Source organism: Rhinopithecus bieti, unplaced genomic scaffold, assembly GCF_001698545.2.
Source record: "Rhinopithecus bieti isolate Rb0 unplaced genomic scaffold, ASM169854v2 scaffold_17930, whole genome shotgun sequence".
Classification (NCBI taxonomy): domain Eukaryota; kingdom Metazoa; phylum Chordata; class Mammalia; order Primates; family Cercopithecidae; genus Rhinopithecus; species Rhinopithecus bieti.
The window spans coordinates 315892-341614 of NW_016809035.1; the positions used below are offsets into that span (position 1 = coordinate 315892).

Genomic DNA, 25723 nt, shown 5'->3' on the forward strand with positions numbered 1-25723 from the left:
AAAAAAAAAAAAAAAAAAAAAAGTATGGCTTTTCTCTGAGAGAATAGTTTGTTTGGTATTATAACCTCATACAAAATTTATGCAAAGTATTCATTTTAAGTACTGTATTAAATCTATTTCCAGAAAGCCAGGATGATTTACCTGTCTCTTGGTAGGCTAGATTTCATCCCTTTTTTTTATCTAGGCCAGATCAAACTAATTAAAATTGTTCTTCTGCTTTATCTTTTATTATTTAAACACTCATTGCCCTCTGTGGTCTCACTAATGGACTAATTTCCTGAGATTATAAATTGGCATGCTTTCATTTCCAGATTGTAGCCTCTCTGTCATCATTTTTCCAATTTTTTTGATATTTGTTTTATGCTGTATCACAAAATGGATTTCGTCATTTCTTCTTCCCTGAAATCATGTGTCCCCTTAGGATTAATGAATAAGCTGTGCATCCGCGGATATTTATCCTAACGGCACTAATCAAATTTTGTATTTTAAAAGCAACCATGTCTTTAAAAAAAAAAAGGTGGCAAGACAGTTTTCATTTTTTAAAAAAAGTATAGCCCATTTCCCAAAGCAAATTAGTGGAAAAGTCCATTTTAAAATTCCTATATCAGTTCTATACCATAAAATTGAAATCATTGCCAATTTTTTGGCTATTATACTCTTTCTTATTATCACTTAAAAGTTGGACCAGAAAAGTATAGAAAGAGCATAATTTTAAAACATACAGCATAACTTTTTTTTCTTTTTATAGCATTAATCTTATCACTGGTCATTTAGAGGAACCAATGCCAAACCCCATAGATGAAATGACAGAAGAACAAAAAGAATATGAAGCCATGAAACTTGTCAACATGCTTGATAAACTTTCCAGGTATTGTATTCCCATCCATTTTTTGCTTGGTTTCTAAAAATGGTCTATTTCTTTGTCTCTCTCACTGAGAGTTACCATAGAACAGCAACTCTGGAAATCCATGTTGATTGGAATACGGTGGCCCAGGCAGCAGTAGTTCAGATAGCTCTTGGCTACCACGGTTTTTCTACATGTGCCGCTTCTGGATGTGCATTCCTAAACATTTAAACTCTCAAAGCTAAGATAGTAACTACCAGAGCACTGTAATAATTAACCAACTAACCTCCCTGTCTTCAAAAAGATGCTGTGAGTTAGTTTCAGTGATTTTGCTGCCGCTTGTATTTTTGTTTTAGCCTGTTTTAGTTTTGTTTCAAATCATGATGCTTTTATTTTTTCATTTTTTGATGTGTAAGTTTGCAATTATGCCTTTTGGGTTGCTGCTGAAACCAAGAATTCTAAAATGTCATGCACCCAATAAGAAAAGTGAAAAGAAATAGCTCAAATGAAGGATTTTCTGAAAACAGGGATTTGTACTAATTAGGAGTTCTTAAAAAAAAAAAAAACTCCCCTTCCCCTCTTGCTTCACACCTCCTTCCCCTTCAAAATAACCAGTTTTGAAAATAATTAAATCAAGTATATACTAATCAGCAACTAGTCATCTTGGAGGAGTTATTAGAAAATAATTCCTTTCATACTTGGCTGAATCACTCTATTTTCTAGTCATACATTGAGTTACTATCTTCTTTAAGCCATCTTGAATGAATGCTTCTGTGTGTTGGTGGCAGCTGCCACTTAAAGATGAATTTCTTCTGGCCATCTCCTTTTTCATAGTAACTATGTAAAGACTAGTATCCCTCAGTCAAAAGAAGGAGCCATTGTAATGGAAAAGCCAGAAAGCCAACCATGAAAGGGAAAGGTGGAACACAGAAACAAGCAGAGATTAAGGGCACAGCAGAGGCTTAGGGTAGAAATGGACAAGAACAAGAGACTGGCATGGGGAGTGTGACAAGGATGGATATTTATCCACACTGCAGATTATGATGCTGATAATGTGGTAGGAGTTGTTTAGGAGTGAATAGCTTAATTATCTACAAAGCTAATAGGACTAGAACTCAGTAACTTCCAGCTAGCCCTTTTAAATTTTCATCCTTTCTCAAGAAGGTTAGAATTTACAGCTAACTAACTATGCTCACAGTCTTCAAAAGACATTGTTGCCTGTTTGCAAATTACATTCTCCATACCTTTGTATAGAACATAAATATTCCCTCCCAGAAGGGATTAATAGTCACAGAGAAGATACTGATAGGGCAAACCTATAGGAGGCAGAATAAGATCAAAATGAATATATAAAGATAAGATGTGTGCTTGGCCACTTCCAGAAGGAGCTAATATAGCTAATGAAACACAGGGGTATAAAAACAACAGGATAAGAACCAACAGAGTTGGGCCGGGCGCAGTGGCTTATGCCTGTAATCCCAGCACATTAGGAGGCCAAGGCAGGTGGATCACCTGGAGTTCAAGACCAGCCTGACCAACATGGAGAAACCCTATCTCTACTAAAAATACAAATTTAGCTGGGCATGGTGGCACATGCCTGTAATCCCAGCTACCCAGGAGGCTGAGGCAGGAGAATTGCTTGAACCCAGGAGGCAGAGGTTGCCATGAACCGAGATTGTGCCATTGCACTCCAGTCTGGGCACACAAGAGCAAAACTCCATCTCAAAAAAAAAAAAAAGAGAGAGAACCAACAGAGTCCATCTGGTAGAAACTGGAGAGGAAGGGTTAGCAAGGACCTGAGTAGAACACAACAACATAAGTTTTTAAACTTAACACAAATGCTATTTAACTGGGCCATCTACCCTGGATGAGTAAACTCCAAGATAGGGAAATGGAAGATAGAGGAAATAGCTGCCTAAGACTACACAATATAATCCAGATACTTGGCATACTAATAGAGGCACTATCATTTCATAAGGCATCTCTATCACAGGCATAGAAAACAAAGGTGCTAGGTCCTTCTCCTTTTAATCTCAGGGGAATCCACATATTGTAGAAGCTGCCAACAAATAAATATACAAACGTCAAGTCTGAAATACCCAAGCTGCCACCTGATTTAAACTATGCCTCAAAGAAGATACCTACTTATCCGGAAATACCCAGCAGATGCCCAACTGAAGGTGACACTGATTTTTGCATGTTTAAAGCAGAGCAAATATGTCTTATGTTGGCTTTGATGGTACCAATTTTGCCATTAAAGTTGAAGCAAAAGGCAACCTTGAGAATCGTTCAAATCATACAGAATTTTTGCATGACGTGTGTTGGGCGTTTTACATTGTCTGCCTTTGTGTGCTTTCTAACGTTTGCTCTCACTAAATACAATCAATGACAAAACTGTATAAAGATCAGCAGTGGGCATTCCAAAGCAGTAATGCAAAGAATGAAGTCATTCTTTATGCGTCTTACATGTCTTTTGTGCTGTATTCCTCATTAGTCTTAAGTTTCTTCTCTCTTTCCACTTTTTTTTTTTTTTTTTTTTTTTTTGAGGCTAAAAAAGATGCCATAAAGCCAAAATAGACTAAACTCGTACAAATTCAGGGAACATTTACTAATGCAGTTTCCTACTCTGTGCCCCAAGGCATCATGCTAGGAAGCCTGAGGAAAGATTCAGAGGCAGAATGCTGACAGCTCTCTGCACAATTTTGGAAAAACTCAAATTCTAGTGGGAAGAAATGACTGTAATCTAGGTCAAAATACCAACAACGGTAGAAGGAAGAAAATGCAAAATGACAAATGAGGTCTATGTTGAACTGTAAGCACCCAGGAAAAGGAGTAGTTCATTCTGTCTGGATGATTCAGGGACTGTTTCACAAGAAAGCTAGCATTTGTGCTGATCCTAGAATTTTGATGTATTTAACAGAAAAATGGAAAAATGACCATTCATTCCAGGTGGAGAGAAATTTAATCTTGTTCATAAATCTTGGATAGTCACATACTACTTATTTCCTCTAAAGAGCTCAGGTGGTTTTATCATTATTTGATTAGTATGTTATCAGATTTATCATTGGGGAAAGCAAGTACCCAAGAATTGCCCAAAGCATTTCCAAGCTAATAACTGATGATAATTCATTTCCTTTTAACAGTTTATAAAACACTTTCACATACATTCTCTTTCTAGTTTCATTTAAAAAAAGTGAGACTAGACCTTCATTTTCCAGAACTCAAGACCTTTGCTCTGTCCACTGTGCTACTGTGTTTGTCTGTTATAGTGAGTGTTTGCCAGAACACTTCCTAATCACCCTGTCGGCATTGTACTATTGGTTAGTTCCCTCCCTTTCACTCTAGGACGTTCTGCGTTCAACCAAGTCTTTATTGTGCTAAGAGTGTACCATAGCTTTGTCTGATTAACTTTCTTTCTCGAAAATGAAATGGTTTTCTCCTGCACCTGAATTGAAAGGCATGTGAGTAAAGGATAGGGTTGGAGGTGATGTGGCCAATGAATGGACACTAGACACTTCCTTTTTTCCATCCATAGGGGAGCAGATGTGAAGGACCTGCACCAGGATGGTGGTTAGCAACAGTGGCCCGTGCCAAAGCACTTACCAAAGTGATGATGACTAAGGTTGGTCATGCCAGGTACTGTTACTGAGCCTGGTGTAGGGTATAGATGTTATTCACTACCAAAATTATAAAACCACCAATGTAAAAGTTAAAATTACATTTCTATTTTGCCTCCATGCTGGACATAGCCGCTGCCTCAAAGAGCTCACCACCTTAGCAGCTTTCTCTCAGCTAGATCTCCAAAGATATTGGAGAGATTAGTGCTCAGATACTTTCTTCCCATTGAATACCAACTGACTTAAGAGTATTCCAAGTGATTTTTTTTTTAGTATAAGGATTATATTTGTGATAGATGTAGATAAGGGGATTGGCAGTGCACCTAGAGGTCTAAAGAGTTGGAAAAGAATCTGAACCCTATAAATCCCATCATGTCTAGCTAGTACAGTGCCTTGTATCCTATGGTTTCCACAGTATGTGATGATTAAATAATGAAAATAGCTGATCCCCAAATTTGAAGGGCAGTTTTTAGCTTTAAAATACTTACATGGTTTAAGACTTTAAAGTATACTTTGTCAGTTCTATTTTTTGGCCAGATGTCATAAAATTCAGGGCTAGAAAGGAATTCCATAAAGTACTTTGAGCCATGACTGGCTTATTTAAATATTGGGGTCCATAATTCCTTTAATATAGAATGATAATTGTAATATTTATCAAATATAAACATTTAAGGCCTGAGGCATGAAATTATAGAAAGCCTCATTTGACATTTTTAATGTGGGGGCAGAGATGGAAAAGCGGATGAAATTTGCCTGCCCTTTCACCTCCTCTTTCCTTCCCTGACTTCGGAAAAAATAAGCCCCTGCAACTCAAGCAGGAGATCTGAATGGGAATTGTGTAGTTAAACCAAGCCCACTGTGCCTAATACAATTTCATTTGCCTTAGCTATTGCACACAACTTGTGTATAATAGTGGTGCCTCGTCTAGAAAAGAGGAGACAGCATTGACTGGCTTAAACTAACCAAGGGAAATAATATTTCAGGTTACAGTTTTGTTTTGACTTCTCTAATCCCCTTTAGTTTCTAAATTGGAACCAGAGCTAATTAATCATCTATTCAACCTTATCCCATCACTGTCTAACAAGATACATTGCCTTTTTGCTTATATATTCTGCCATCAAAATCTATGTTTTAAAATTTATATAAACTAAAGATAATTATTCTACCATTTCTTCCTTTTCTTACTCCTTAGCTAATAAGTGTTTTGTTTTCTTTTCTTTTCTTTTTTTTTTTTTGCCAGTCATTGTGTACTATTTGGAACATGACTTTTAAAATAAATGCAGGCACTAGATATAAGATTAGTTCCCTTTAATCAAAAGATTAATTTTAAACTGACTAAGGCTGAGATAGGTAGTTTATAACCAAAAAATAACAAATACATAGTTTTTTCTTATAAATAAGTTATTTTACTCTCCTTACAAAAATATCAACGACTGTGATTACACCTACCTTTGTGATAAGTTAGTCAAGGAAATGCTTTTCAGATACATTTCATAAACATGTTCTAATTTTTAGAGCATTGTAAGATCTACTATAGATATGAAAATATAAAGATCTTGTTTTCATCAGAAAATTCTTTAGATCTACCCTGTCCAATCTGGTAACCACAGCTATATATGACTATTGAGCACTTGAAATGTTGTTAGTCCAAGTTGGGATGTCCTATCACTGTAAAATACTCACTAGATTTCAGAGACTTAGCACAAAAAAAGGAAAATATCTCATTATTTTTTTAATATGGATTACATATGGAAATGATAATATTTTTGATAGATTGGGTTAAATAAAATATTAATTTTACCTATTCTTTTTCAATGTGGCTACTAGAACATTTAAGAGTACATACATTTGGCTTACATTGTGGCTTACATTATATTTTTATTAGACAGTACTGTTCTACCTCATTAAAATACACTGTAAGATTGCTTGGAAATTGAATTAAGAGGACTTGGATCCAGCTAAATTAATATATCCTTAAGGTGTCAGGGGAGGATTAATTTGAAAAGCTTGATATTATCTATCCTTAGGTTACATAGGACCTTTCCAGTGGCTAGACACCTCTAAGTAGGATGCCATGCTACCTTTGTGTTGCCTATTTGTAGTCATTGTTCTTTAGATCTGTAGTGGGAATAACTACTTTGAGCTCTTGGTTAAAGTACTGTCTGAAATGGGTTTTGACTAGTAGAGGAACATCAAATAAGAATCATCTCCACTGGCTGTTTGCTCTTAGTTCTCCTCATTCTTTAACTTTTAAGTCTTCCTTATTGGGAAGAGCATTAAGAACTTCTGTTTCTACCTCTTTATTCAACAGTGTCAGTTGTCATGCTGACCTCTTATTAATATTTATTTTGTTAATTTGGACAACAGAGTAGAAAAATTCTGTAAATAAATGACCAAGAAATAATTTTTTAAACCACTTAAAGATAAAACTGAACTTTATTCTTCTAGTACTATACCTGATCTCTTTTTCTCTATATTTTCTTAACCATGCTGTTTACTGTGAGGTGGGTGGCAGATTTTAGAAGCTTTGCATGTGATCTAACAGAAATGTGAACAGTGATAAAAAAAAAAAAAAAAAAGCTAATATTTATATAGTGCTTTAAGGTTTAAAAAATGCTTCCGTATACGTTATCTCCATTGATTATTAAAGCAGCCCTGTGAATTAAATAGCATCAGGTATTTTTTTAAGGATTAAATGCACCAAAGATTAAGTGACTAACCCAAGTCCAGTTCTCAGTCTTGAGACTCCAGATTGTGTGCTATTGTGAGAAATTACCAACAGCTCTCAAAAGTTGTCTGATTATTTTTAAGTAAGACATTCTAAATTTTAAATAAATGAAAAACACAAAAGACAGATAATAAGCATATTTACCTTAGAAGAGAACTGAGATTTAGAGGACACGCATTACTGCTTTTTCATTCCATAGTTGAGCTCTTCGTTAGGTATCAGGTCAAATGCTAAATAAATAGCTCATATTTTAAAACACAAAACAAAGCAAAGCTTTATGAAGGAAACAAGTAAAATTTCTATGATTCTGTGTTAATACAAGGTTTTTAAATTGTTTTTTAAAAGAGAATGATTATGGCTCTCCTGACAAATTTTCATACATGTGATCACATTAATAAAACCTAACTTAAAAAAGGCTTCCCTATGGGACTGTTTACCAAAGTTGTTCAACCCACAACCCAGGGCGCTTTTGAATGCAGCCCAACACAAGTTAATAAACTTTCTTAAAACATTATGAGATGTTTTTGCAATTTTTTAAAGCTCATCAGCCATCATTAGTGTTAAGTGTATTTTATGTGGGCCAAGACAGTTCTTCTTCCATTATGACCCGGGAAAGCCAAAAGATTGGACACCCCTGGTTTAGACAATTCCCAATTACCTTTATAAAGTGGAAAGACATGGTGATGTGGTGACTGTAGGCCATATCCATTTGTCTTGGGTAACAATATTTTTATGTTGCATATTTTACTTTCCCAATTGTACCCAATCCCAAAGCACAGTGATGAGGGCTGAGGGAAGGATCTCTGAATCCTTTCAGAGATGTAGCCTAGACCTCAGATTTGCTATGGAAAAGCTACCATACCATTCATTCCTACTGAGTCAGTGGCTTAGTGAAAGAGCAGTACAACCAGTCAGCGCCGGGAAGTCATTAGATGAAAGATGAAGGATCCGGGTTCAAGCCTAAAGGACACTTTTACAGTATCTAACTGAACATGTTAACCAGTCCAAAGGTTATAATATTATTGTTGTGAGGAAAAAAAGAGGTGAAAACATTTATAAGAATATCACAAGTTATTGGGAAACCCATTATACTTCAGTGGATTATGAACTATTCCAGTGATGCTGAAATCTTGATATAAGATGCACTCCCAGACTTTAAAAAAGAACTACAGAGCTTCCTTCTCAGGGCTATCACAGGCTCCATCCATTTTAACAGGCATTTTTTGAAAAGCTCTATGTTAATTAAAATGCTTTATTTATGTACTAATTTCTCATCCCATCTTTCAAATGTGAAAAGGAATTAAATATGAAATGGCTAATTTAAAATGTCAGGATTCTTTTTTCCAAGTCAACCTTACATTAAGAGCAGGAATCCTGTGCCTAAGAAATGGTTCCCAATTATCCAGTCTTGGGTTTTGTTATACATTGTACAGAAGTCAACAAAACAAGTATGTAACAGAACCTGCCTAAATAGCAGCCACCCTCATTAAAAACAGAGAATTAATCAGGGGGTGATTGAAGGAAGCAATGCCTCATATGTTTCCCCCCCTTTTCTTCTTTTCTAATCATAGAACAAAATATGTTATATAAAAGGATCGGAACTATTATGCAGTACTCAATTAGAGGGAGGTGAATAGGTCTCTAACATGCTGTTTTATCAAAAGAGCAGACTGGTGTTTGCATGACTGTTGTTTCATTACAGACCCTGTCATTAATTCCATGTGTCAATACTGCCCTGTAGTACACAGAGCAGACAAGAAAGAAGAGCCCTTGAAAACAAGGGAATGATTTTTGAGTCGTTATCAAGCTAAGTGGCAAGCGGGAAGCTGAAACTCGTATAGGTAAATTCGAAGGGACTCTTGGGAGATCTGCAAGTGGGAAACAAGAATGCATTTTACCAACTGCTTAATTATGTCCTGTTTTTCAACAAGTACACTTGAATTGAATGTTTTGTTTGTATTGCACAAAAACATGTGCTGTGGGCAAGAGTATTCTCTTGCTTTTGGGTCAAGTAAGGTGTTTTATACACATACACGTCTGACCTATTCTATAATGTGCGATTGGGTATGTTAGTATCTGAACCCCAATTTTGCACTGTCATTTTTGGGGGAAAGAGTCGTATAGGAACCAGAAGCCCTAAAAAGCAGAACCTTCTCTAAGGTTCTGAGAAGTCATATAAGCCCAGGCATCCCAGAGTATACCATACTTATAGGGAAACGGTGGCTCAGGAAAATGTTAAAATATATCTGGAAAAAAAACAGACCAGAATATTTTAAATATGGTGTAAATTCCGTATCTCCCATCCCTAGCTCTTTAAGAAATTATTTTTTTGGTTTCCATTAGCAGTCCCAAGGGTTAGGCTGGGGCAAAATAGGGTTTCCTTTCTTGGACGTGCTTTATCTGTGTCCTCTTGCCTGGCCAAGCCCTTGTAGATTATGGTTCCTTATCGTTTAGTAAGATCAAATTTCTAAATGATGTTTCGTTCCAGTTGAACATTCTTGGAGGCTTATCTCTTCCCTGGCCAGATGCCTGATCAGATGAGAAGCCCGCCATGATACTGTCACAGTGCCTAGAATGGGCTCTTTATCCAGTAGACATCACTGTACTTTTTGATACGAGGGCAGTCTTAACTTGTGTTAAGGCCTGTGTGTAGCATTGAAGGTAAGTATGAAGGAGTTGTTGCTATGTGAATATCTTAATCCTGATACACATTTCAATATACAGTATCTCCGTTTTGCCATGATATACATATATCTGACACATAGCCATCCTTTTTAGATAGGACCTTCATAATTTAGGACCAGTAACTCTTTATGAAATGGCCTGTTTATTGAGGGCCATGATTGAATTTGGATCCTTTTTTGTAGCACTTGCGATTGCATTGGTTTCCCTTTGTAATCATTTTAATGATATGCTGGTAGTCTTGCAGAAAGGGCTTTGGTCTTGGTGTATGTCTGTGACAGTTTGGTAGGATGCTGTGTTTGACTCTTAGGTTTAGAATATCTGCATTAGGAACAAAGGCTTAGTAATAATGAGTTTGAGTATCTTTAAAAACCTAGCAGCTTTTTAAATAGATCAAAATTATTTTATAGCCCAACACTTAGCCTCTTGAAATTAGTGTAGAATATTGGAGATCATCTTGTCCAACCACTCACTTTATAGATGGGGAGACTCAAGCCCAGAGAGGCTAGTGACCTGCCCAAGGACACCTCGCAAGTCAGTGGAACATCTGAGACCAGAATCTAGGTCTTCCTATGCCCCATATGGAAGAAGCCTAGTCTATACCAGTTAATGGTTGGGAATTCCAGGCTGTCTGGTGAAAAGGGGGCTTGACTTCTGCTGAACTGTCAGAATACCTGATGATATTAATTCATCAGGAAAATAATTACAGTTAAAATAACATGAGAATGATTCCTGACAAATGGTCTCCACTTATGCCATGTTTACTGAGCGCCTGCCATGTGCTGTGTTCTGTACTAGATACTGGCAAATCACAGCCTGAGAAGACATGGACTCTGCCCTCAAGTTGCTCACAGTCTAGTAGAGAACAAGAAATCTCTGGAAAGCATTATACAGAATTTCCTGTGGAATGTGAATCCTGTTTCTAACCCTGTAAATCTTGGTGATGAATGTGAATCTGTACCCAGAGATTCAGCGTTTTCCTTCATGGTTTAGTCATTAGGAGTCCCGTTAGACACCATACCTTTTCTCTTCAGGAAAATGAAAGATAATATCAAGCACAACTAAATTTAACTCACAAACACTTATTGAGGATCTGCTATCTGCAAGGCACTGTGCTAGACACATAGGGATATGAAAATTGAGTAAAGCATAGACATTCTCTTTTTAAAATATCAGAGCAGTAGTATTTCATAGCTTTCCAGCTTTGTAATGACAGTTATTTTTAATATCCTTAGAAGTGGGGGGTAAGAGGGCACTCTTGAAATAGAAAACAAGAATACCTTTGTACTCAAGTCCAGACTTGTCAGCCTAGGATTTAAGGTCTCCATTCAAATCCTCTTTTATACCTCATCTCTTTTGAGTTTTGTTTTGTTATTTTTTTTCCTTTATCTCAGCCGAGCCAGCCTGCTTGCCAGTCCCTGCACACAACTAACTCTTGCTTCTGTGCCTCTGCTTGACTAATTCTTCTGCTTCTGGGATGCCTTTCTCCCTGTGAATCCATGTCCATCACTGCCATTACAGTCTGGCCTCTGAGTCCACCTACTGCAAGGAGCCTGTGGTCAGCATCCCTGTCTCCTCCTGTGTCCCTCCCACATGTGCATAGTCCATATGACTGGTGAAGGAATATTTCTGTGGTGTTCATTAAAGCTTCCCATTCTTTGTCCACATCTTGCTGATCTAGATACAACAGATTGCAAATGAAGTAGTCCAAGATTATAAATTAAACCCAACCAGGTCATTTATCAAGCCTTTTAGGAGTGAATCTCTGTATCAAATATTTCATTTTGATATTTGTGGGCCGCTAGTTGGAAGGATAGAGGAAGAAGATGAGAAAAGTTAGGATGGGGGTATGAGAAATAAACGTGGGGTCAATTAGAACAAACAGTCACACATCTGTAAATGATCCTCTCCTACTCCCAGACAGGACAAGAAATCTCCTTTAAAACCAATTTCAAATGCAGTAAAGGTATACTGACAAATTTTAAAGCTTAAAGAAAGCAGGGCTCTGCCTGTTAATCATCTCAAGCTTGTTGATCTGCTGTTCTGTAATTCTTTCAATATTGTTTAATGTGTGTGTGTTTTATCTTCTGAACTGACTAAAAGCTTCTTGAGGACAGGGACCATGTCTTTTATTTGCCTCTGCATATTCTTCCCCCACTTAATCCCTAACTAGCATGGGAAAACCTTCTGTAAGCACCTGAGGGACAGGAACGGCAATTTGTGGGTTCTAACTACATTCCAGCCTAATGTTATACTACACACTTTGTATGTATAGTAGCCTTTTGCCCTCATCACAACTTAGTGTGAGGTACGTGTTCCTGTCCTAATTCTGCAGATAAGGAAATTGGAATTCAGTGAGTTCATGTTCTTAAAGCTAGTGACTGATCGATCCAGAATTAGAGCACAGATCCGTCTGACTCCAAAACCCATATGTGCTATTCACTATACCACAATAATAACAACAAACATTTGTCCTTTACAATTCACAAGTCTTTGGTCTACATTATTATTATTATTACTACCACTACTTACATCTTCGCTAGTCAGTAGGTGCAGCCAGGATTATCACGACCCCTATTTCACTGGTAGGGAAACTGAGAGTTGGAAGCTTGCCCAAGATCACACAGCTGGTAAGTGGAGGAGAATCAGGACTTCAGACAGACTTCCTGACTCCAGATCTTTTTTTTCTTTCCATGACATCACATTGCTGCGTTAATTCATTTGCACAGTGCATGATTGTATGGCCATTGTTCACTGACGCCTTTCCTACAGAGAGTAGAGCTATGTGGAGAAGAAAATACTTCATACCTTCAGAGAAGCTTCCATTTTAGTGGGGGTTGATACAAAGCACCCAGAAAGTAAATGCTTGAGAAGAATAGTTCACAAGTAAGAATTAAAATATGGGCCCATTGTTTCATAATGAAATCCTATAATTTGGCCATAAAACTAATTTAATGTTTTTAATTATTTCCGTAATTGGATTAGGGAGCAGGGATAAAGCTGATAGACTTACTTGAAAATATTCTTCCTGGGTTTAGATGTGAAAGTGCTAGATACTTCATACAAGTTAGTAGCTAGCCCCAGAATCATCTTTTTATCAAAGAGATGCAGTAGCGTTAGTCTCAGGAGTGATGGTATATCCACCCAGCAGTTTATCACTCGATAGAATCTCTCCAGTCCCATCTGCCGTCCTACTTTTACCTATCCCTACCCTTCGGTCCCTACCCCACACCTGAGTTTACCAACCCCTTCAGACCCTCAGTGTTTCATTCCCAGCAGGTTCTCCCTCTTCTCCTTTTGCATCAGTTGTTAATATGTAGTATCCAACATCACAAAGTCCTTTAGCACAATCAGTTAGAACCAGGAATTTATTTAAAATATAGAGATATGATTTATGTCAGTGCTAGAGAGAAGTTTTAATGGAAACATTGTTTCTAGCTCTCCACTGAACATTTCTACCTGGTTGTCATGTAGGCACCTCAAGCTCTTCAGGTCCTAAAATATATCAGCATCTCCCCACCAAATCTCCATCTGCTATGTCCTGGTCCCATTGAATAGAGTCACCATCCACTTGGTCATCTGAGCTGAAACAACAGGAACTCTCTACTTACTACTCTCCTTCTCCAACCCCTTTTCCTCCCAGTGAGTGGTGAGATCTACCTCAGAAATGTTGCCTTTTCTTCCCACAACCTCAGACTTAATCCAGCTCTCTGTCTCCTCCCCCACACACTATTATGATGACTCCCCCAATGACTTGTCTATCTGCCACTAATTCCAAAGTGTCTATTATGCTGCTGCCAGAGATACTTTCTTATAAAACAAACATAATCAAACACTCTCTACAGAGTGAAATCTAAGCTCCTTATTTTGGCATTTAAGACATTTTTGACTATTGCATCCCAAACTACCCTTGCAGGCTTACCTCCTGCCCCTCCTTCATTGAACCTCACCATTCCCCAAACACTGGGCCTTTTCCTGGCTTCATGAGACCCCAGAGATACAAAAGATGAGCTGACACAATCCAAAAAGGTCTAAAAGATACCGCATCACACACGTCAGTGGGACCATTCAGAGCTCTTTACAGTCTCCTTTATCTGAAACACTCTGTGCCCGTCTGCCTAGTACAGGGCCACTCACTGACACCTCATTTGGCAGTGCCCTCCCCAGGCAGCCTGGTCAGTGCTTCATCTCAGGAGCTGCCACACTTCTTTGTTCATAATTCTCTTACAGCATTTACCTCATTCTGCTCGAAATGACTTTTGCATATATTTGCTCCTCAAAGGCGGCAGCTGTACCTGGTCTTCCTTTCTTCCCAGTATATGACATAGTTCCTGTCACATAGTCATTGAACAGGTGTTGAAGACATGAACTCAGTGTGCTCCTCCACTGCAGTTAGGGCAATTAATCCAGATGCGGTGGGCTGCAAAGATCACTGGACTGGGATTCAGGAGACCCATGTCCCAGGTCCAGCTCTACAACTAGATACGTGACCTTGGATGAGTCATTCAGTCTCCTTTATGAAAGAAGGGGGTTGGACTTAATGATCTCTAAGACCCCTTCCAATTTTAAGTTCTATGATTCTGACCTCATTTCTTGGATTGGGAAACACATTTCCTCCCTCATAATGTTCAGGAGCCTCAACTTAGCCTGTCAGACGTTCACATTTCTCAAACAAAGTTTTCAAACACTTCGAAGTTGTCTACTGGAGCTAGCCAGAGCTCTTCATTAGGCTCCTTTTTTCTTATCCATTGACCACTGAGCTGTTCTCACTCTTCCCCAGGAGGCTTCACTGTGTCTGTAACACCGTTACACTACTGTGTGACTGCCCCTTCCCAGGAGGGAGCCCTGCTTTCTGCTGGCCTAAGGGACAACTGTGAGGAGGGAGTCATTTCCCTTTTATGCAAATCTCAGCAACATTATAGCTGCTGCCATGTGGGTTTTTGGTTATGGACATGTTTTTGGGGGGTGATGCCCATTTCTGTGATAAATAAGTTTTAAGCAGTTCATAGGGACTCTTCAAGGCCACTCCTAAGTACACTGCTGACCTTTTTAGGGATGGGAGGACTGGAGTTAGCAACTCAACAGGTACATTCACCATAATCTCCATGTAATAAATAAGAGCCTATGAAAAGATTAAATAAATCTTTCCTAATGCTTTTTGATTGGCTTAATCAATAATTAATCATCTTTAGATGAGGCTGTAACTTGTGGAGTAGATATAATTGGATTAGCTGAAAAGCGGCCATTGGGGAGCTTTGAAGAGATTAAAATGGCTGTCAATCCCATAATTAAACTGCCACAAACAAAAGCAATGGTGTTTTTTAAAAAGGAGGAGGAGGAGGAAAGAAAGAGTGAAAGAGAGAGAGAGAAGGAAAGAAAAGTCGGGGAGAGAGTTGGGGAAGGCCAACTAATTTGAAATGAATCAACAAATACTTACATATCACTTAGAGATAGAGGCAAAATCAAAACCGATAGATTTATTCCATTGAATGAAGTGTATGCATATCAAATCAGCCATTTAATTGTATGCTCCAACCACTGGGGCAGGTGAAATTTTGGTAGCTTCAACTTCTCTAAAACAAAACCAATCCACAAACGGAAAAAAAAGAAAAGTTAATTCAAAACAGAAGAGACCTGCTCCTTGTCCTGAGCCCATTTTAGACCTTGACTTTTTCATACTTTAATTGGCTTAGTAGGTTTGGGGGCCTGTGTGAATGAAGTCTTTTATCTCCTCTTCTTTCCGTTTCCCCTTCATCTTTCCTATACCAAAACACACAGAAAGATGAGCTCAGGGGAAAAATACTTTGGTTTTAAAGCACTTTTCTTTTAAAAAGGTTGTGGATTTGGGCGGGGGGGGAGGGGTGTGTGTGTGATGCTGGTGAATACTTTTTTTCTCTCTCTCTTTTATCTCTTTTTCTAGAGAGGAGTTGCTTAAACCAATGGGACTAAAACCTGATGGGACAATAACGCCTTTGGAGGAAGCACTCAACCAGTATTCTGTCATCGAAGAGACCAGCTCTGACACAGACTAAAAGCATCACCTGCTCAACTCTCAATATTGCTTTATCAGCATCTTTTCTCTGTAGCTCCAGGGGAATCTTTTCTCTAAAACATTTATGCCCTTGCTTTGGCTAGAAACACATTAACTGGTTTACTCATTGAGAATCCAGCATATTTAAGAGGTGACCCTGTGTTTTTTGCGATATTGAGGCATTCATACAGAGCTGCAGTTAGACAGGGTTACAGGGGCTAGAAGCAGAAAAAAAAATCCATTTCATCAGGATGGAATTGAAGGATTTTATTCTACAAAGCGGCCCTGGGTGAATCTGGCAATTCTTTTTGCCAAGATTCTTAGCAGAAGATTTAGCCATGTCCTTCCCCTCACTTGTGTGAGTGGCCCCTTCTGAATCTCTCCAGCAGCCAGAGGCACATGAGAAACAGAATGAGCTGGTAAATAAAGCCTTGGGCGAGCGACTTCTTAGATCAGAACTCACCAAATGGAAGCCTAGCAGCTGCTCCATAAACCTAGCCCCATTCTTCATATCAGTTTTGTATAAATATATGGAAACACACACACAGCCTCAGACTTACAAACTGATTATACTCTAAAAGTTTGTATGTCACTTAGCTAAACCCAGAATACATGTCTCCCTATGAAGAGTTATAAATGATGGTTTAGTTCTCAGGCAGCTACAAATGCCTATTTATTCCCTAATGTACCTGAACACTAGTACCATAGAACTGAACCACCATCTGTATCAGTGCATGGGGAGTGTGCATTCTGAGGCCTAACCCGGGGTGCCAGGAACACACACATCCTCCATCCCAGCAGAGAGAATGGGGACTCCCTGAGTAATGGAAGTTCTTTCGTGGCCTCTGCTTGGGGTGGGGGAGTCAGCAGCACCCATTTGTACATATAGGTCATTCATACATCACGTTTTAAATTGGGAACTGTGTGTGTGCTGGTGTGTGTGTGTGTTCTACGTTTCTACCATATGTGATCAGTTTAATAGTAACTTTATTTATTTAAAAAAAGAAACACAATTAGTTACTGTTAAACTGATAAAGGCTGTTTATTTTTACTTTTAGAATTGGTCCTATGGAGAAGTAGAAAGTGAGTCATGCACTAGACAGTGGGCCTAGCTCATCAGCGGCTAAAGTTGAAAAGGGGTTGGTTTCCTGTATATATATGTATGTATATACACACGTACATACATTCATATATATACATATATACATAATGTGCTTAACCACTGCCTTTTAAAACTTTAAATAAAACATTGGGGTTGATTCAATTTGGCCATCTGTGTGTGTTTCTTTATAGATACATGGGCTAAACAATACTATTTCACAGTTTATGCTTTTTAAAGTGCTTTTACATCCATTGTCCCACTTCTAATAGCCTTTTTAAGGACAGGTAAAGTACATGGAGTATTACGAAAAGGTCATTTACCATAAGTTACCTCTCTGGCAAAGCAAAAAACTCGGGAATTGAGTTGTAAAAGGCCTTTCAGCTGCCAGAAGAGATGTCACAAAGCTTCTTGCGACTTACTTATGGGAGAGATCTTCACGAATATCACTCTTAGACTCTGAACTGAAATTTGCATATGCTTCCAACATGTTTTATTAGCTGGCTTTCAAGCTCACAAAAAATGTCAAAGAAAGAGGCTGCTAGATTGAAGGCAGGCATACTGAAAGAAGAGAAAGGCCAACTGAAAACTAGATAGTGAGATGAGAAGAATAAAACTTCAAGACGGAGCAAATCTGGGACTATCTCCTTACCAAAGGATACTCTAGTTGACCCAGAAAATGTGTGTATTAACAATATGGCCCATAGACTAATTCTCGTATTGGTGACCCTGAGTTTTTTTAAAAGAAGAAATTAAATCCAGAATGCTTTATAAAAGGCTAGGAAGAAGATAATACATGTTAGAATTTCATCCAAAATATCTGAGGGAGAGGTGAGTGAGTGACCCAGGTTTTAACCAACAGCAAAAGAAATGGGCAATTCATAATTTTAGATTAAGTGAAAAAAAGTTTAGAAAAAAATCAAGTATTTTTGTTATTTCATTCTACAAATGCATTTTAAAGTATTTTATAATTTCTATAATCAAATAGCTTTGGCATGCATGTCAGCTTAACTAAATGAAGATGTGTTTAATGAAATGCCATCTTACCAGCTTTCTTTATGCAGAGTAAGTGTTTGAACAGTCCTGTTCCAGTAGCTGTGCTCTTCTGCTTTCAGTGAATTGTTTCATTTTGCATTTCTCTGCACTGGGCACTAAGCTTTGTTTTTGAAAAGAGAGAATTTGCGGGGAAGAAGATGAGTGTCTTCATCTGGCACATGGAAAAAGAACTAATATCTGTTAAGTGCTTACTACATGCTGGGCTTTTTATGTATGTTATCTCGTGTAACCTCACCTTATCGCATATGAAAGATCCTCTCCAGAAAGCTTGTGAAAGTTACCCCACGTCACAGCAAGGAAGAGTCCAACTCTGGTGGCCTGATTCCCAGCACCACTCCTTCCTTTTCCCCACAGCACACCTGGGCCCACACTGTGCCTCCTTAGGGCTCTGAAATGCTGGGAACAGAGTGGGGTGAGGAGGGTGGTCATTCTCAGGCCATTTTAAGCAATAACTATTTCAACAGAACTAGTTTAAAGAAGTTTTTAAGCAGGGAAGTGACCTGGAATGGAAGTATGAGTGGGAAACTTGTATGGTCAGCACTGGATTTCCAATGACCTGGAATCCGTTAGGATAGGCCAGGGACCAAGGCTGCAGACTGGCCCCTCTGCCCACAACTCTCCTGACCTTGGAAGCAGGGTACGGAGGTGTGTGTCCTAAAATAAAGCATTGGAGCTGCTGCTACAGAGGAACCATCACCAGATATTGTTACCCTTTCAGATGCCCAGTAGTCCTGGGAGGCAGGCAGGGCAGGTGTTATTATCCCTCCTTAATAAATGAGGACACAGACTGAGGCAGTACTAGTGACTCTAAACACCCCCTTAGTGCCACATCAGTCTCGCCACCTCCCAGGACTAGGTGTCACCTGTCTTGACCTCTTCCCCTCTGATTATAAAAGTAATATATGTTCATTGTGTAAAGTTTGGAAAATGCAGAAAATTAATAATTTACCCCAAATCCCACCAAACTGAGATCATCACTGTTAATGTTTTAGTGTATTTCCTTCCTGTATTTTTTCTATGCATATATAATTTATTTTACTACAAGATTGGGATCATGCTGTATTTACAGATTTGTATCCTGCTTTCTTTAACATATTGTGAGCATTTTCCCATGTCAATAAATATTCTTCAAAAAGTAATGGCTATATGATATTCCATTATGTGAATTGTGGCAGACACTGCTAGTTTCCTTCCCAATATTCTTTCTAACAGAAGACATCATGACCACCACGCCCATCAAAAAAAAAAATTTAAAAAGGTGGTGCCTGCTGCCTTTCTAGAAGGCAGCGTGAGTTGTTAGTGCTGAAAAGCAGCAGGAACTAGGGGCGGCACCAGGAGGAGCAGACTTGCTCTGCCACACAGCACCAGTCTCATGGAAGCCTCAGCAGCACAAGTCAGAACAGCGAAAGTAAGTGCCCAGATAACTAGTTTTTGTCAAGAAGAGTTATTTGAAGGGAGCAAGGGTGCCAGGTGACTTAGAAAAGTGCATTAAAAAAAAAGACATCAACCATGTTTAGTGTTTAGTCAGTTATTGGCATTAATTTTTTTGGAGATACTCACTGCAGTTCCAGAAGTGGAGAACACACAGGGATGGGGAGTGATGTGTGACTCTCAGGAAAAGCAGGGTAACACGTGTCAATAGTTGTGTGATAAGCACAATATGGAGAACAAACTGTTCAAGGAACAAATTACGGGTGAGGAAGGGAGGTATTTGTAGCAACTATGAGAAGGTTTAAGAAGAGGGAGAGGTTTCTAGAGAAGACTTTAAAGTGATGTGACTCTGATGCACTGTGTTGAGTCTCTGCACCAGGTCTAAGAAACATCAAAGAGTATCAGAGCAACCTTTCTTAAAGCGGAGGGGACTGGAGATAGTGAAGCCTACGTGCCCTGAATTGTAGACAATGAACATACTCTCCCGTGCATCTGGAACGGTGTAAGTGATGTAACATTCTGAGAACTGAGAAAATAGTCACTCCAGTCGCTTTCTGTGTTCTGTGGTCCAGATGAACCCTGGTTGAGAAAGGCTGTTCTAAGAGAAAAGATCAAAATTATTCTCCAAGGCTTCTGGAGTCAGATTTGCATTTTCTTTTAGTGCAGCACAGTGAAGATCGTAAGCCCAACCCTGCAGCGACATCCAGATCTCAGAGACCTCTACCTTTTCTGCACTGAACTTCACAATAACAGCTGCAAATATTTGTTGAGCAATCACTGTGCTACACACTTGAAGTTAGACTGTGCACTAACATGCACTAATATGCACAGTCTAACTTCATAACAATCTTGAGAAGGAAGCACTGTTATAATAGCTTCCATCCACTTTTCAGACATAAAGGTGTTAAGCACTGTGTGCAAGCACACAGTCCTCTCTGTTTGCTTATCAGTTGATACACATAGCAAAATTTGAACTCAAGCCTGATGCCAGAGTCCATATACATACTATGCATACTATGGGACCATATAAATACTATGGGAAAAACAGAATCGGGAAAACAACACATTTTTCTTACTTCATTTCCATATCTCACACATTTCTTATCTAGCTCCCATTTGGGAACTAGTCTCAAACCTATACTCCCCAGCACACCAATCCATATCAATTTGTTCAATTAACACTGATTGAGCATTGACTACATCCCGGGTACTCGTCAGTGTGCTGGGGTGTACAAACATAACTGAAAGGTCCTGTCCCCTAAGTGCCCACAGTGTAAGAAGTCCAGAACCAAAGCCTGTACTAAGTGTTACAGGATGCCGGGATGAGGTGTGGCTAATGCTGGCCAGGAGGATCGCAGGGGTGAGTAAAAAAGTTCTGTAGGTAACATACACGTTTTCCACCTACTAGAAAAAGGCTGTTGCTACCAAAGAACTGGGTCAAACCCAAGCTCCTGGGCAAAAGGTTTACAGAACACAAGTTGTTGAGTGTGATGGAAACAGCTATCCCATGCCTCATGGCTGGACACATGAGCAGCAGCCTTTCAGACATGAAAAGGACCCCACCAGGAAGAGCACTCGGGCTGCCATATAGAGAATGGATTGGTGAAGGGACAGACAGAAGAGACCAGACAGAAAGCTGTTGCCTCTACATGGGAGGGGCAAGTAGGGCCTGGACTGGAACACTGGCAGTAGATGTAAAGAAGGGAATGGATTCAAGAATATTTCAAAGATAAAAGAAACACACTTAGATCTTGGAGAAAGGCAAGAAAGAGCTCATTTAACTCATGGGAATGAGAATGTTCAGAGAAAAGATCATCTGAACCATTGGTTCCCAACCTGTGAACTAAACAACTCTGGGTTTGGGAGCAGGAGAGTGGGGCTAAGAGTTATTTCAAGGAGTCTGCAAATGTATATGGTCACTAAGCATCATTTATATACCAAATAATGCCTTGGACATGCAAGGACTCCTATTGTACAAATACTTTATATCTACATATTGACATGATAAAAGCTCATTTGTATAAGTTACTACTGCATTCTTAGTATCCTTTTGCCCATCTGTATTTTCTCAGTTAAAACATGATAAGCCACTATTATGCCAAAGGAGACCCTGGAAAGTTCAGGCTTTAGAAAAAGAAATTCTCATAATTTAAAAAACATAACTCTTAGTAACAAGTATCAGAAACTCAAAATGAACTTGCTTAGTAATGGAAGAACATGCATCTTTTGTAAAGAAAAGAGGAGATGAACAACCAAGCTGTGGAAAGAATGGAGTGGGGTCTCAGTCACAGCTGAGACCTGAGTCTTATTACTGGAGGAGATAAAGGGATTTATAAAATCCATGCTCAGTGATGTCATGATGGTAACTTGAAGTCAACTGTGGTGGTAATGTTGACACCATGTGAATCAGCAAACACCACAAATTAGAGCTTGTATTCCCCTGGAGAGCCAATTACACATTTACCAGCAGTCACTGTAACATACGCTGCAGAACCCCAGAATGGCTTAGGAATCAGAGATACAGTAACATCTGCAAATAAGGGTGTGAGTGGGCTTTAAAAATAGGCAAATTCCACACTCCCACCGGCCCCTTCCACACACACTCGCAAGCATGTGCATACAACCAGGTGACTCCTAATCCACCTCCCCAGCATAAGCCAGGAGTTTCCCTGAGGAAGTTAATTCAAAAGGCTCTAGACCTCCAGACTCAGGCATAGAAGAAGACAGGGGTACCTTACTGAAAACAAAAGAATCTGGTAAGAGACCTTACATTGAAGCACTGGATCTTCAGCCTCCTTCCCTAGTCAGCTCTAAGAACACTGGCAGCCAGGACTCTTCTAGCTGAGAAAACTGACCCAAAAGAAGAGATACAGAGACTGAATATTAGGAATCCTCCAATGAAATGCCCAGATCCTAGCCTTTTCACAGTCACTGAAGCCACCATTCATTCATTCATTCAACAAATACACACTGAGTGCTAATATCCCAAGCACTGCAGCAGGTGCAAAAGACACAATTGCGAACAAAACAAAGACCCCAACCTCACAGAGCTTTTATTCTTCTGGAGAAAGACAACAAATAAATCTAAACAGCATACCGTACTGTCACATCAAGTGATGATAAGTCCATTGGAAACAAAAGCAGAGTAAGGCCCAGGTGGAAATTTTACAAAGGTCATCAGGGGAAGCCTCTCTGATAAATCGCTTTTTGAGCCGAGATCTGAAAGAAGTGGGAGGAAAAAAGCCAAGTGAACACTTAAGGGATGTGCTCTCCAGACAGAGGACACGGCAAGTGCAAAGGCCCTGAGGCAGCAATAATCCGGATATGACGGGAATGGCAGGGTGGCCAGTGCAGCTGCAACACAAGAAGAAAGGGAGAAGGAGACAGGAGATGAGGTCAGAGAGACAGAATGAGTCCACATCACGCAGGCCTTGGAGAAGACACCATCGGCTCACACAGAGCTCCCAATCAGGTTTTCTGTGTCTCACTCGTCCATGTGGAGGGACAGTCCACAGGGTCTAGACCTTTGAGGAAATCCTCTCGCATGAAAAACAGAGGCCAAAACAAACCAAAAAACAGGGAGCCAAAGAAAACGTCTACGAAACCATGATTAATTATCATAGACTTCAGCTCTAAGAAAAGAGCAGAGCAAATAAGCAAGAACTAAAAATAAATAAACCTAGAGTTGAAGAAGGCAATTAAATAAATGAGAATTAACTGATAAGCAGTAGGCTGGGTAGTGGTTCATTTATTTTAAAGTGCAGTCATAAACCACATAATGATATTTCAGTTAACAACGGGCAGCACATATGCCCATGGCCCTATGAGATTATAATGGAGCTGAAAAATTCCTGCAGCCTAGGGACATTACAGCCATCGTATCATCGTGGCACAATGCATTACTCACGTGCTTGTGATGCTGCTGGTGTAAACAAACCTACTGTGCTGCCAGGCCTATACAAGTATCACACTTAATTATGTACAGAAGGCTGGGTGCAGTGTCTCACACCTGTAATCCCAATACTTTGAGAGGCCAAGGAAGGAGGATTGCTTGAGGCCAGGAGTTCAAGACCAACATAGTTCAAGACCTCCCACCTCAGCCTCCTGGGTAGCTGGGACCACAGGTGTGTGCCACCATGCCTGGCTAATTTTTAAAAAATATTTTGTGGAGACAGGGTCTCACTATGTTGCCAGGCTGGAGTGTAGTGGCACAATCTCGGCTCACTGCAACCTCTGCCTCCCAGGTTCAAGTGATTCTCCTGCCTCAGCCTCCTGAGCAGCTGGCACTACAGGTGCACACCACCATGCCTGGCTAATTTTTGTATTTTTAGTAGAGACGGAGTTTCACCGTATTGGCCAGGTTGGTCTTGAACTCCTGACCTCGTGATCTGTCTGCCTCGGCCTCCCAAAGTGCTAGGATTACAGGCCTGAGCCACTGTGCCCGGCCACAAAAAAAGTTTTTAAAAGTAAAAAAAAAAGAAAAAAGAAAAAAGAAAAAATTTAAAATAGGAAAAGCTTACAGAATAAGAACATAAAGGAAAATATTTTGTACAGCTGTACAACGTTATTTATGTTTTAAGCTAAGTGTTATTACAAGAGTCACAAAGTTAAAATTTTTTATAAAGTAAGTTACAGTAAGCTAAGGTTAATTTATTCTTGAAAAAAGAAAACATTTTTTAATCAATTTAGTGTAGCCTAAGAGTACAATGTTCACAAAGCTTACAGGAGTGTGCAGTGCCGTCCGACGCCTTCCATTCACTCACCACTCACCCACTGACTCACCCACAGCAACTTCCAGTCCTGCAAGCTCAATTCGTAGGAAGTGCCCTGTACAGGTGGACCATCTTTTATCTTTTATACTGTACTTTGTGCCTTTTCTATGCTTAGCCGTGTTTAGATACACAAATCTCTCCCGTTGTTACAGTTGCCTACAGTATTCAGTACAGTCACATGCTGTACAGGTTTGTGTTCTAGAAGGAACAGTCTATGCCATCTAGCCTAGGTGTGTAGCAGGCTAGACCATCCAGGTTTGTGTGAGTACACTCTGTGATGTTCGTACAATGACGAAATCACCTAATGATAAGCTTCTTAGAACGCTTCCCTCTTGTTAAGGGCTGCCTGACTGTATACTTGAGTCTCAGAAAAACCGATCACATACTGAGCTAGACACAGAGCATAAATATCACAAATATTGTGTGAAATTGGACAGTACCTGGGAGCAATCCAGCTCCAGGAGGGTCAGAAAACTGAAGCCAGAGTTTCAGGCTTCTTACACTTCCTGTGTTTCCACTTTGCTTTCCTTTTTTTTTTATTTTTTATTTTTTAATTTTGTTTGTAGAAACAAGGCCTCCCTATGTTGCCCAGGCTGGTCTCGAACTCCTGTGCTCAAGCAATCCTCCTGCCTCAGCCTCCCAATCCCTTATTTTTTAGTAAGTTTTTTTTTTTTTTTTTTTTAAGTTCTCACCAGTCTCAACCATGTTTAGGAGAGCTGTGGAAGGGGAGTTTTTTCTAACTGGTACAAAACAGCCTGGAGTTTTTTCTAAGCTTGCACAAAAATGCTTGCTATCATCATAACCATCATCGTTATCATCATCTTCATCATCATCATCATCATCATCAAACAAAGCCATAACAGTAGGAACTGAACTGTGAGAGCATGCTGAAGGTAGAACTCAGGAGAACAGAGGTCTCAGTACTATATTAGCAACTCCATCCTCTGGAGAATCTTCTTTCAAAGTTAGATCTTAGAGATCCTCATTTATATTTTATTTGTAAAGTCCAGCCTTCCTTTTCATTACCCCTGCTACATCTGCAGCCTGTTACACCTTACACTTTTTTTTAAGTGTAAAAAGTGTTGCTTTCTCCAGTGCAAAGCAGGAGATAGACAGACTCTCAGGAAAGAAGATGTATGTAATTACTACATGCATTATCTCAATACTTCCATGGATAGGTAAGGACCTTGTAACTGATAAGAAATTGAGGTTCATAGAGATAAAATCACTTGTTCAAAGTAAGCGAGCTAGAGTTGGCAGAGCAGGGATTTCATAGTCATCTGTATGACCCTCAAATTATGTTTTTAGTTACTAGATCACACTGTCTTATGAGATGATTTACAGTCAATTCTTAAGAAACCTGTGCTAAACAACTACTCTCTTTGATTTGGCAGGCTGGCGAGAAGGGAAGGAAGGGAGGAGAGGGAAGGGAGGGGAGGGGAGGGAGGGGAGGAAGAGGAGGG

The 25723-nt window shown here is 39.4% G+C and overlaps 1 protein-coding gene across 8 annotated transcripts in view; it reads left to right on the forward strand.

Moving 5' to 3' along the window:
- RIC8B (RIC8 guanine nucleotide exchange factor B) overlaps positions 1-19196 on the forward strand; it is a 123456-nt gene extending 104260 nt beyond the window's left edge. Inside the window, exons 9-13 of one of the 8 annotated variants that reach the window (XR_001888392.1) lie at positions 749-868; positions 4380-4480; positions 8892-9030; positions 9678-9850; positions 15792-16123. Coding sequence is in view for 4 of the 8 variants with exons in the window: in XM_017888256.1 (XP_017743745.1) it covers positions 749-868; positions 15792-15903 (232 nt within the window). In the remaining 4 variants the exon portion in view is untranslated. Of the gene's footprint in view, positions 1-748; positions 906-4379; positions 4481-8891; positions 9031-9677; positions 9851-10669; positions 15465-15791 lie in introns of those variants that run through there. The other 7 variants (XR_001888391.1, XR_001888393.1, XR_001888394.1 and 4 more) reach the window with 7 other exon arrangements.
- The last annotated feature ends 6527 nt before the right edge of the window (positions 19197-25723 follow it).